The sequence below is a fragment of the Brachycentrus maculatus genome, unplaced genomic scaffold (assembly GCF_059751285.1).
Source record: "Brachycentrus maculatus isolate JH-2025_06_01 unplaced genomic scaffold, ASM5975128v1 h1tg000277l, whole genome shotgun sequence".
NCBI lineage: Eukaryota > Metazoa > Arthropoda > Insecta > Trichoptera > Brachycentridae > Brachycentrus > Brachycentrus maculatus.
The window spans coordinates 24,061-38,586 of record NW_028281028.1 but is presented as its reverse complement, the minus strand read 5'-3'; the positions used below and the strand labels follow the sequence as shown (position 1 = coordinate 38,586).

The following is a 14,526-nucleotide window of genomic DNA, read 5'->3' as shown; positions in this document are numbered from 1 at the left end:
TATTGCTTCAAATATAAGTACATAGAATTTTTATTTTCTTTTTTTTATTCACGATTAAATGAATTTGGTAATATATCCGATTAAAATAATATTTTCTCTTTCATTATAAATAAAAAGTACTTACAAATTAGTCCATAAGTCATCAGACCAAGACATAAAATATTTATTTGATGTTCAATAGAATTTAAGAAATTGTTACCTTTACCAAGTAAATTTTAAATTATAAATAGTCAGAAATTACCGCAAAGTGACTGCTGAATCAATGAATGAAATTTAATGAAAAAACATCTATACGTGCATTGTAAAATCATAAAATCTAATTTAAAATAGAGTTGTAACACAATTAGCTTGATTGCAAACTGGGTCAACGATTTTAGATTCAAATAAACTTTAAATATAAACTGGATATACAGGATTTGCTATTGACCCTTCACCTTGGGCGTCAAGTGGTCACCTAATGCTACAGTGACGTCATAATAAAACTACTAGTATATCGTCATGATAAACATTCTAGTTTGTGATCGAAAAAGGAGAGTACGATTTACAACGATATAATAGTAAGAGTGCATTCACAATGCAATATTACAAATATTATAATACATTCAGGACTATAAAAATGTAAACCGGTCATCCTATCATAATTCATTATCGGTTTGTGTCTCGTGTTTTTAAATACTGAAAATGAAAATAAGACAAATCTTTGAAACATAAATGCTACCCGGAGAATTTTGCATTTTTTTGTAAAATCGACTTACATGGATCAGGCGGATTTTGAAAGTAGGCGACACATATCGCTCACTCCTTTCAAGAACGTCATAAATCAAAATACTTGATTTTTCAGGAGAACGTTTTTAAAGTTTGAAAATATAATACAATGTATTAAAAATAAATATCAAGCCACTTACTGAAATTTTTACTGTGCAACATATCTTTTTAGGTAAAACCTGAAGGTTTTTTCTCCATTTGAAAAATATTTAGTTTTTTTAAAAAAAATAATTAAATAATACCTTTTCTTCAAAATGCAAAAACAACACTTTCTGCCCTGTAGCGGGTAAATATTAAGTTAAAAATATGCCTCTTTTTCTGGGATATAGTACATTTTCTGAGCATTCCGAAAATATGCAATTGACGTTTGACGACGAAATATGAAAATTGACGTTTTTTGATTTATGACGTTCTTGAAAGGAGTGAGCGATATCTTCTCTTTCTTCCTAGCTCCATCCTAATTTAAAGTCTTTGTATATTCAAATAGTAAATCTGTTTTTCAAATAACATTTTATATATGTCCAAATATTTGAAACGTTAAATACTTAAGGACAAAAATGCTTGAGTTTTTTGCGTCGAAAACGGTCGACAATATATTTAAGTTATAATTTAGTTTATAGTAATTTTATAAGAAATTTATTTTTTATTCTAAATTCGAATTTTATTCGAAATTCTAAAACTCTTTATTTATTTTACTTCTTCCATTTGATTTTTGTGTATAATTAATTATTATTAAGTAATTTTTTACATTTATTACTATGTATTTATTCGTTTCTTACACAATAGCTCTAATTATATATATCTTTGACGATTCCAGATAACAAACAGTACCTTAGTATCAAAATGAGGTGTAAAATAATTTTGTTTTAAATGAAATTCGATCTGCGATTGTTTATCAGTAGTGACCATTACAAAAAACCCTGATAAGGAGATTATAAAATTATCAGAATTATTATATAAAAAATATGTTCCTCGGGTTCTTTGCGATTTAAGTACCAGATAAAAAAAACCAACGAAGAAATTAAATCCATAAATTGAATATGATAAAATTTATATGTTTTGTGCGTATACCTACATATTTTTAGCATACTTATTGATTTTTTATTAATTAATATTATTTTGTATTTTTTTAATAAAGATAACAAAAAAGAGAAATTGGTTTATTTTATTTGAATAATTAAAAGCACATGTTGGAATATATTTTAAAAAGAATATATTTTTATTTTCAATAATACTTTGATTAGTAAAACTACTATTTGTCTATCATGGGTAGAATTGTGAATTTTGCAAGAGTGTAAAGTGATCACTTAAACAGCCTATTACAAGTCGTGAGCCCTGTAATAACCCAGACTTCCATATGCCTCTTCATCTATATTGAGATGTCAAAAATTAAAAATAATGTACTATTTTTATTTGTATATGTATAAACCTTTACCTCAAACCATAAGATCTAAGAATTGAGAGTAGAGAATTTATACGTTATTCTGTTACAATTTCATGGTGTTCGAATGGCGTGTTGCGAAATATATGTGATTACTTCTGTCAATAAGAGAGTGCATATGAATTTTATGGCACAGCTAAAGAAAATGCCGACAAAGGATGTGTTGAAAGATATACAAACAAGAGGATAATCAAATTAACTTTACACCGAAGGTGCGTCATTGTCTATCCCCATGTAATATACTTTATACAGGCATAGACAATTCAATAAGCGTTTTATTGTAAATACAAATCTTTATTAACTATGATTACTTGATCATTATAAAATACATACATATATATTTTGTATATTAAAAGCATTGATAACTTTGTGGTAAGGTAATAAAACACTCTCTTTATCATCGATTGTTTACTTTGTGTGAACTACTTTTATAAACACTTATTCGTGACTACCGGTTTCGGAAAATCATTCCATCGTTAGGTCATTAAAATAAAATTATTACGATTTGCATTTGTACAAAAAAAATTTTGAAAGAGAGAAGAAGACAAATGAATCACAGTAGGAATATTTTCAAAAGTGGACTCGAGGTTAAATTTAGTTGGTTATTTATTATGGGTAAGTCTTTATTGATTGCTTTACATGTTTCTAATTTTTCTAGATTACCTAAAGTTTTTATTTTTTTAAACTTTTATACTTTTTTATTGTTTCTTAAATGTTATGTCGATAAGAACTAACCGCCAGAAAAAAATATATTTCAAAGAACACAAGACTTTCACATACAAATGTATAGTATAGGGAGTAGTCAACCAATGATTCCAGATTCACCCTTATTTTATTAAAGTTTACATACAAAAATCCATTATCATAGTAAAAATATATAAAATCATACATAAAACCCTTTCAATACATGTTATTATTATATTGTAATACACCGATTTAAATTAATTTTGCCAGAAATATTTACATTAAATCATAGTATTTTATCCCCTATCTTGTTTTGTTTACAACATTTTTGTCAAGTCACCTACCAGTCTGATGCTGTCGTTATCGACGAAACCCGGTTACAATTCAAATAAAATATATTTGAAAAAAAAACTATACGGTTGTTTTATTATTATACATAAATATTTTATGTTTTAATCTTCCTCTTCTTTCACAAACCCTTATCCGCACCCTATTGGTGCATAGGGCACGACATAATATAAACAGTATTATCTTGATCCTCAACACGTGAAGGAAAGGTGATCAGCCCTCCGCTTCAGGTACCAGTCCAGTGTTATATTGAATAAATATTAGAGTGAAAAATATGTTTATAGATATGAAATATTTTCTGCTTTTAATCTATCTTCCAAATTATTTCAAATAAAAATGTATCAATTTAGAATAGTTTTCATTTAATAACTTTTCATCATTAAAATTCTACCTTCTGTCTATAATTGAGATAATTTTAAATGCTGTTTTTTTAAACAGAGTCTTTTTCTTTTATTAATTAAGAACAGGTTTCCTAATTCACAAAAAAAAAGCAATTACTCTAAATTACAAAGAGTTTATTTTATTCGATTTCATGTGAATGGTTTACAGATTTAAGTGATGAAAAAATTGTACAAAAAATTAAAATTGGTCTTCTTTCACAAATGAAGGGTGAATTTTAATTTTGAATTGATAAAAATATTACATTTGGATATAAGAAAATAAAAACCTGTTTTATAAACAGAAGAAGTGACAATAAATTAATATTATTTTTCGACATATCATCAAAGATAAAGAAGAATATGGAAGTCTGGGCATTTATGGGGCTGACGACCGTAATAGGCTGGTGTAAGTGATCAATTTGCACACGTGTAACATTCGCCAATTCTACCCGTGATTGAGAACCACACTACTCAAATTCTTGGAACTTCTTTAAATTCGATACAAAGTGCTTGAATTCACTACAGACATCTATGGTGAGATGAAATAATTTTTTTTTTTATTGAGCAGAAAATCTTTAATTTGTATGTGAGGTCTTTATAATAAATAAAGTGTGATGTGGATTTTTTTTTATTATATTATAAAAAAAAAGATAAATATTTGTATTCTTACTATTAATAATAATTCTTCAATTTCATACTATTTTTGTGAGCCTAAGCGTCTCATTATTAGAAATAGGTATCAAATGGTGGTAGAGTGAGTTCAAACCGAGAAACTGACTTAAGAGTCCGTGACACTAACCACGGGACCACAGCCCGACATATTTTTATATTATTTATTGATTCGGCATTAACATTGTAGAATTACATTTTTTTTTAAATACACACTTGTAATAAACTACTTAATGAGTGTTATTTTATTTTACACGACTAGTTTCGAAAACTAACAGATGTTTTCATCTAGGGATGAAAATTAAAACTAATGTTTTAATTTTCACCTGTGGATTTTAAAATGAAGAAATAAGATGTGAAAATTAAAACTTATGTTTTAGTTTTCACCTGTAGATAAAACCATCTGTTAGTTTTCGAAATTAGTCGTGTATAATAAAATAAAACTCCTTGAGTGGTTTATTACAAGTGTTTAATATTTTTTTAAATAATCAAAATATTTTAAATGATTTTTAATTTTTTTCTAGTTAAAATCGAAATCTCGACTCCAACACTTTACGCAAGTACCTACGATTAAAAAATGCCAAAGCGTAGCCAATTTTTCCCCATCTGCGGTGCACGCGAGGCCGACAACGAACTACCCGCTACCCATACAGCCCTGGACTGAATGAGCCACTCAAATGGGACGGGGTAGATAATATTGACCAAGCAAACTATTCAAACGGTGGGTGGATTTGTGAATAAGCCCTTTGTAGAGCCAACAGTGGTGTAGTCGAAGCAAACACACGTTTTATGGAAAAAAAAATAAGTACGGAAAAATTCTAGAGAAATATAATACTTCTTTCTTGGCTATTATTTTATTTAAGTGGGGAATTGTGGGCGATATTTAGAAGGTGTATAAAATGAAAATATATCGAAAGAGGTTTTATAATCGTTTATATAGGCAGGGATAGGCTGCTGAGAGCTTGCAAGGCTCGTGCAAGCCTCTTATTATTTAGAAACAAATATAAATATAATTGTTTATGTAACATGGAATATTAAAAAAAATATATCTCTTTGAATACGTTCCCATATCACTCTTTAAAGATTTATAAATTTAATAAGGATTAGAGCTCGTGAAATCAGAGAAGAAATCACTTTTATTTTGTTTTCAGTTTATTCTTAAAATCAATTGTAACACGTGTTGTGATGCATTCCACTTCATTTTCAAACACCGTTCTGCAACACAAAGTGACTGCAGAATAAATTTCCAGCTAATGTCCGTACATATTACATTAAATAATTTAATACATACTGCATATAACTTTTTTCTTTATTTTGACACATTTATTTAGTTAGGTTTAAAATCAGTTAAATGATGTCATTCAACTGGCTACGATTTGTAAAGTTTTTTATCAATATTTATTTTAGAAATGTCTACTGTATTACTATGGACGAGGTTTATGACAAAATTGATAAAAACGTTAACGATTTGTCTGATATGGAAAAGGAAATTATATTATGGAGATGGTATGATTACTTGACACTTTTTTATGTTTGCGTTTTGAGCCGCCACTGCAATGAATTGAATAGGCCAGCCGCCCTAAAGAAGGGTTGTTAATGATTTCGGACTTGCATAAGCGTTCTCGGCCACTGACCATTTCACCCCCCGACGCCCTTGTCCAAACAACTATTTGGAAAGGTTGTTTGGCATGCTTAGCTGAACCCAGTTCTTTTTTCACTTTATCCGACGGATACACTGCTAAAAAAATATTTTCTCAAAAATGCAAAAAAATGAATTTCAATAGTTTAATATTACTTTTTTGACTTCTCAATATATGAAGATGAAGAGGAATATGAAAGTCTGGGTATTAAAATAGCTTACTACTTATCATAGGCTGGTTAAATGATCACTTTACATTGATGTAACATTCACCATTCTACCCATGATTGACAACTAAACTTTTTTTTTTGAGGTGTGGAATTTGCGTACATCCAAATGTATTGAAGAAATCAAATAAATTTTAGCACATGTGCTTTATCGATATACGTACAAACCTACTGATTTTATCACTATTCAAATAATATATATCAAGGAAGTGGATAAATGATGAAAATACTGTTTTTTTTCAATTGTATTTTTAATACATCATTATGATGAAAAATATAGGTTTTACGTGTGCTCAATCAAGATACTTGTTAAAATCACTGATATTATCACTATTAATATATCTCTTGTCAAGGAAGTGGATTAGTAATATTTTTATACTAAATAACTATGAACAAAAACCTTATTTCCACCAAAGATTGATAAGAATATAGGTTTCATTTTACAACTGATAGCGACAAAGTTATCTTTTTACATTGAATGCAATTATTTAATGAAGAAATTTATTCTACATTTTATCATTAGCACAGTCATAATTTATACTTACAAACATCATTGCATTATTTACGATGGTACTTAATGATTTAAATAATTGAAGGAAGAAATTTAATTTAATTTAATTTAATATGTCCAGACATCCATATTTGTCAATCATGGGTTGAATTGGTGAATGTTACACGTGTGTAAAGCGAACATTTTAACCAGCCCATGACGGTCGTAAGCCCCGTAAATGCCCAGACTTCCACATTCTTCTTCATCTATTGAGATGTCAAAAAAAAGAAGATGTTTTAACGAGCATTTATTTTGTAGACATTTTTTATCCTCATCCATACCAGGAGATTGACGGAATGTTATTTTGTTTAATAAAGTATTTCGTTAATTACATGAAATTACGGTAATCTGTCCTGCGTTAAAGTTATGTAGTGATATAAAATAAATAAAACTGGGAAAAAACACCCTTTGTCCCCCTGAATCGAATCTAAGACCCTAGTAACACTAGTAATAATAAATTTTAAGATATAGTAGTTTTCACCAAGTAAAACTTAAATTAAAAATATGCAGTTATTACCGCAAAGTGACTCTAGAATCAATTAATGGAAAAATAAAATAAAAATGACTGCGGAATAAATTTATGGAAAAATAAAACAGTTTCAGTGTTGAATGTTTAAGTGTTTTTATTTTATTTTTATTACCTTGCTTTTTTTGATATTCAAATCTTCCATTATCGTATTCTGACGTAGATGATGAAGTACTTTGATAAACTTTAAATACATTTTTCTTTTTATTTCAAATAATTATAATTCCCAACATTGTTCTTCTTACGCAAGTATACCTACCTTCACTAAAAACTTTACGTTTTATCTAGTTTTTTCTTTGATTTAAACTCATACATATATAATATTATACGATAAAACGGAATTTTTATTCTGTACTTTTTGTTGAAAATATGGTAACATGGCCGTGAATTAGCCGCAAGATAGTCCAAGAGTCAAGTTGAACGTCCAAAATAAACGTTGACGTATATAAGCTGCAAATCATTTCCATTGTCTGCGAGGAGATGTGTCCAAAGCAAACGGAGTAACAAACAATCACTGAAAGCTTTTTTATACGCCGTAGAAGCCTCATTAATTATTCGTTTTGTGACAGTGTTTTAGAGATTTTGGACCTTAGAATATCGTGAGAATGTGGTGACGAACAGAATCAAAAGAGATTTGTTTGGTCCACCTACATTACGGATGAAATTAAATTACACTTTTGATAAAAGAGCCTCTTGTTTTAAATGGTAGAAAGTTAACAAGAGAAATTGAAATAAAAAAATAACAAAAAAAAACATTATTTCTTTTCTCTAATACCAAAGAAAGGAAAATATATGTGTATGTATATACTAAGAATTACAATTGAACGACCTATATACCGCCTTAAAAATATGATAATATTTAACTAACTTGCTAACAGAGAATAGAACGCCACACCAATTTGTCGTTCCAAACAATCTTCGCCTCTTCTATATTCATGCATCTCCTCATACATACCCGCCGATTATTCTGAACCATGACCCGAAGCATAATGTATTTGAAATATTTGATCTTCCCAAGTTTTCTTCGGTCTTCTTCTATTCACGGTTGTTTTATTGTTTATTCGTCGTAGTATAGTAATCAGCACGTTTGGCTACTGCGTGTAAAGTCTCAGGTTCGATTCTCAGGAGGGTTGAAATAAACATTAGTGATATCTATACTATAATATTTAATATATTATTAGATTAAAACCAATATTTTTAGCTTTTCTACTTTATTTTTATATGACCAGCGACCGGGTTTCGTCGTTACCGACATCATCAGACTGGTATAATATTTACATAATCTTACTATTAAGCGAGGGCTAGTGACCCTTCTTTCATGTATTTAACGATTAAGATAACACTGTTTCTTTACGATACAGTGCTCTATACACTATTTGGTATGGATAAGGGTTGAAAGAATTTGATAATTATTATTTTTAAGGAAATTATGCCATTCTGTGTCTATAATACCTTTAGCTGACGTTTCAGGTTTTTACAGAATTATTTGGCCGTCATCACAACGATGCGTTAGTTATGTTATAACATAGCGTAAGATCAGATTGAAGAGTTTACTGCTATGTGAGTAAGGAAATGGAGGAGTAATGGTTAGAAATCTCGGGATAACATACGAAAATATTTGTTGTATAATGTTCTTAATAAGCTAGATCTCTGCGTCTGTCGCAAAATTAAGTACTTATGGCATTGTATTATAAGTACATATTTCAATTTCACGTATCGACTACATATAATGGTGCACAGGGCACTGTGATAATTGCCATTAAAGCGGCAAAAACTGTTTCTGGATTGGATACAAGTCAAAAAAAGACGATAAAATATATACAACATTTTGAGTGTGTCCAAATACTTGTTCACAAAATCTGGATTATCTCCAATTACAGGAGTTATTTTCATATTATTTTTTGACATCTCATCAAAGATGAAGAAGAATATGGAAGTCTGGGCATTTACGGGGCTGACGACCGTCATCGTCATCGTCATAGTGAAGTTCTAGTGATTCAAGAACAAGGTTTCTAAATTGGTTCATATATATAGAACTTCCAAGAATTTGAGTAGTGTGGTTGTCAATAATGGGTAGAATTGGTGAATGTTACACGTGTGTAAAGTGGCCACTTAAACCAGCCGATGACGGTCGTCAGCCCCGTAAATGCCCAGACTTCCATATTCTTCTTCATCTTTGATGAGATGTCAAAAAATAAGATAAAATATATGTTTACATAATTCTTTGATTTGGCTTTTACTTTCAAAATGCAGTTATCATTTTTATTCATATAAACATTTCACAGAATTCATTTACTTTTGGGATAGCTGTTTCATCTTGAAAAATCAGTGGAATTATAAATTGTGCATTAATTTACAGTATAAATAAAATTATGCGTAAAATGAAGGCAAAAAAATACTCTTGTCCATACTATTTTTTTATGTAAGTTTTTATTGATTCAATATAACATTTCCTCTGGACGCGAACGTATCTGCGAATATTAATGCATGCATATGTGTTAAAACGTGTTTGCTTGACCGATATTCTGCAGATAAAAATATGAAAGCTTCTAGGAATCTAGAAATATTAAATCCATACAACTTGTCTTATTATAATGATGAATATCTCTATTAATATTCGAGTGTGGCCTTTAACGGACATAATTTACGACCGATAGTGGACATTAAATTGTCAGTTTGAGGATAGTCTTGGTTATAATGAAACTAACCGACAATCCTACTTTTTAGAGAAAAACTTAAGATAAAATTTATTATTTACAGAAATATTATGTTTTTTTTTCTTTCTACACATATTGATGAAAATTAGCAATAAAATTGCATTACTCTAACTAACTAACTAACTAACCATCACGCCGCTTCCCAGCAGGGGTAGGCAGAGATAATCGAACGCCACACCACTCTGTCTTTGCAAACATTCTTTGCCTCTTCTACATTCATGCATCTCCTCATACATACCCGACGATTATTACGACTCCTGACCCGGCCGCTTTCAAGTATTTGACATACCTGATTGTGCCAAGTTTTCCTCGGTCGTCCTCTGCTTCTTTTTCCAACTACATTCGCCCCATAAATTTGTTTAACCGTTCTTTCTTCACTCATACGCTCCACATGTCCAAACCATCTCAACACACCTTTCTTAATTTTATCGATAATGCTTATCTCAGCCTTACATTCTTTCCTTATTTCATCATTCGAACATCTATCAAACATCGTTTTGCCACACATTCGTCTGAGGGATCGCATTTCGAATGCATTCAGTCTGCTTTCATCCTTCTTTTGCCAACTCCATGCTTCGCTTCCATACATAAGGGTTGGAACCAGAACTCCATTGTGTACTGCCAGTTTAGCTTCCGCTGATAGATTTTTATTTGCTAAAACTGATTTTAGTGCACCATTCACTCTGTTCCCAGCATTACTCTAAGTATTTTATTATTGATGAAACACATTTGTATATTTCAAATGACGGTACATGGGAATATATTATGGATATTAGTATCATTTATTATATCGGACACTGGAATAATCACCCTGTGGATGAGATGTCAATTCAAAGGTGACACAATGGTTCAAATGCCAGATCGCAAGCCCTAAAATGCTCAAATTTTCATCTTCTTTCTTAAAAAAAGGGTAGAACGATACATGTTTCATAATAAGTTGAGACACCTTTAAGGTAACATCATTAGTTCTTCATTCATTGATTCACCAGTCACTTTGTACACATTAATTTACTCGTATAACCCTTTTTAATTTAAATTTTACTTAGTAAATCCAATGTAACTCGTGTTTCGATGCCTCCCGTATTATTTTCAAACAACGTCATCATAGATTTTTTTAAATAGAACTATTTGTTGTTTTAATCGGGAATCGAACCCAGGACTGTTTTCACGTTAGATAAACATACTTACTGCTAATTTACAGGTATAATACAGACTTGGACATATACAGCACGCACATTATAATAAATTTGAATATGTTTTTATATTATTCAATATAGAATAACGGCATATTGCCATTAAGATAAAATCGCCGACGTTTCTTTACATAATATTCTCCACTACATTATCGACCAATAAATTCATCGAAAAATGATTGGTAACACATTAGGTGAAAAAAACATTTTCATTTCAATAAAATAATCGACGTTTTTATAGGAAAATAAATTTAAAATATTGTAATATTCTCTTTGATACCTAACTTTCTTATTTCGATATAATAATGGGACTAGATGTAGAAGTAGATGCGAGTAGGTATAAAAATATGATTAATTTGACACAGTTTTTTTGTGTCAACTGTAAAAAATATTCAAAAACTGTAGTTCCACTTAGTACAATATTTACAATCGGTATTTAAATTAAACAACATATACATGAATTTTTGTTGAATTTTACTTTTAAATCAATGTCTTTCATTCGCGTCAAAAAGTTTCGTTTTATTGACATTAAAATAACCATTAAATTACCATTAAAAATAAATACATGTAGGTATCTGCATAAAAAGTTAGTTGGTAATAAATGTGTTCATAAAACTTTGTAACTAGTAGTTAGGTATTCCAGGAAAATTAGCTTGATCGTTTTTTCTACAGTTAAATTGTTTTGTCGATATTCTAGAAAACGTTAACAACATATTTTGCGTATTTGATACTAGATACCTAGTGGTATATTAAAAAATTTACACTTTTGTGATGTTACAGTTCTTTAAACGATTTTTTTGGTTAAAGTGTTTAAATGACTACTTAAACAAGTATTCATATATTAATAACATTCAAATTATTCGTGATTTAAATACATAACAGAAGCAACAATTAACTTTAAATATGAAAATTTTCATATTATTTTTTGACATCTCATCAAAGATGAAGAAGAATATGGAAATAACTCCTGTAATTGGAGATAATCCAGATTTTGTGAACAAGTATTTGGACACACTCAAAATGTTGAAAATTTTCAAATAAAAATAAAGTCAATAACAATTTTGGTATCGTATTTTGGTGTTATTTTTAAATGAATTTTTGAGAACTTAATAAAAACTCAGCGATATAAATTAATAATGATAAACATCAAAGAATTTTAACTGAATTCAATTCATAAATCGCCGAAATTAAGCTTAATATTACGGGGTGGTAAAATTAAACACGGAAAGAATACATATTTCATCAAAAATTTTAAACTTTGATTTTATTCATTTTTTAAGTTATCTTCTTACTATTTAATGTATTGTTTTTCCTCAGATTACCGATTTTTAAAATACTTTTTTATTGGTAAATAATCATCTCTGGATAAAAATAGAAAAAGCTTTATATTCCTAATTTTATTGCTATTTTTATTTCATTTAAAAATAAACACAAACTCTAAACGAAAAATGGGTTGCCGAATTTTTAAATACCTACTTAGAACAATTTCTTGCATATGTTTTTGCAAAACAAATTAATGATATTCAGTGGTATTTTCATTCCATAAATATTTTTAAAATCATGCCTCTAACACACTGTTACAGTTTATTTACTTTTACAATGATTTTTTTCTTAAGAAAAAATCTGATTTTTTAAAAAAAATTAGTGTAACAAGACCGGTTTGTATTCAAATACTTATTTTTTATGATGAATTCTCTCTTTTAATGAAAATTTACTTAATTACAAAAATAAACAATGATAAAACAATTGAAAGGTAAATTTTCAATCTAGGGTAGTTTGTTTTTTTAATGTTAAAAAAATATTCACAAACCTTGCGCAATTCTGACAGCTGGCATTTTGATTCGCATCTTGGATGGATTGGTTCCAAACACTCGCGGTTAATTTTCAGGAATGTTAAATTCACAAACCCTTTCAGTTTCAGGCCACTAAAAAGTCCCAAAGTCTACTGAAATGAGTAATCTATTAGTTCGCCATCCACTTCACCACTGAAAAGTTCAACTTTTGTTTACATGTCATTCTGAAAATGTCTCTACATAAAGGTATTTTATATAAACCGCACAATCGTCATTATTTCAACGGTTTTGTTTTGTCAACTTTTTTAAAGTTTATCTTTTCCGACGTTTTGCGAAATTCTTCATTTTGATAAGTTTATATATTTTTCATTTAAATATAAAACTATTTATAATTAAATATTTTGACCGTTATAAATGTCCGTTTATAAACGTCAATTAATATTTGCGGCCAATATTGCCAAAGGGATACAGATTAGTGATAAACTATCTTATCATTCACAAGTACCGTATCTGATAAACATTGTTATTGACATTTCTATATCGTGTTATAACCATTATTCACGAACGTCACTTAAAAACTTAAAAGTCACACTTCACTTTAAAAATATTGTTGATGCACACGAGCTTTTGTTGACAGTCAGAAAAAAATAAAATCACTTTAAAAAAAAATTGTGTTTTAGTAAAATAATATTTTGATGAACGGAAATTATTGGCATGTTTTGTAGACGGGTAGTCTTGTCCACGTTGGTCACTCGGGGTAGCGGGTGTTTTCCGAGAGCGCTTTTCTTGCGTTCGGCAAAGTCCGGCAATCGTCGGCTCGGTCCGGCAAAGTTCGGCGGAGTCCGTCCACACGCGGCCGCTGTACCGCGCGGTCTGTCCGCGGGCCACTGTCTGTCCATCGTGCCTAGTATCGCTCTATCCCCGTCCTTGTCGCCCCCCTCGCGGTTGTGCGCAGTCGCCGCCGGCCGTCTCGCTCGCACGCCGCTCGGCAGCTTCCGCCGTCGGTCGGCGCCGCGGCTCCGCGACGTCCGAAGATGGCCAAAGGTTAGCCGACCTACCGGCGATTTCCCCGCGCGAGCGAGACGGCCATATGCGATCCGCCAAGTGGAAAGAGCGCGAGAACAATCGCCTCGCGTGAAGAAAGGCCTAAGCGCCGGTTCGCACGCTCATCTGTAGATTTCCCGAGTATGAATGTGTGTATCACGTATGACCGGGGATGAGATCGGATGTTTCTCTCTAGCAGAATGGTCGACAAAGGGAAGGAGGGAGACGGGTAGAGAACATTTTCCTCTTGAGACGGTGTCCGTAAGAACACGCACCCACACTCCCTCGCGTGTGTTGTCTCTTTCTATTAGGAGAACATGTGGGCTTCGGGGGTGGCTCATCTGAAGTACTAAAGTAGTTACCTATGGTTGATTTCAAATATCGTTTACCGAAAGAATAACTAGTAAATTAGGACCATATTACATTAATTGGTCATAAACAAACAAAAAATTATAATATTAAAAAAATCAAATATAACTCAAAGAGCATTAAACTTATAGAGAGCATTAAACTTAAAGAACCAACTTTTTATTATAAATTTACCGCGATG

The 14,526-nt window shown here is 30.5% G+C and overlaps 1 protein-coding gene across 1 annotated transcript in view; it reads right to left on the bottom strand.

Annotated features, from left to right (window-relative positions):
• The window catches only part of LOC148305204 (BCL11 transcription factor A-like), a 96,938-nt gene extending 83,132 nt beyond the window's left edge, over positions 1–13,806 (bottom strand). The window contains exon 1 of the mRNA XM_088267071.1: positions 12,950–13,806. Within this exon, the coding sequence (XP_088123197.1) occupies positions 12,950–12,986 (37 nt within the window). The 5' untranslated portion in view covers positions 12,987–13,806. The remainder of the gene's footprint in view (positions 1–12,949) is intronic.
• Between the last annotated feature and the right edge of the window lie 720 nt (positions 13,807–14,526).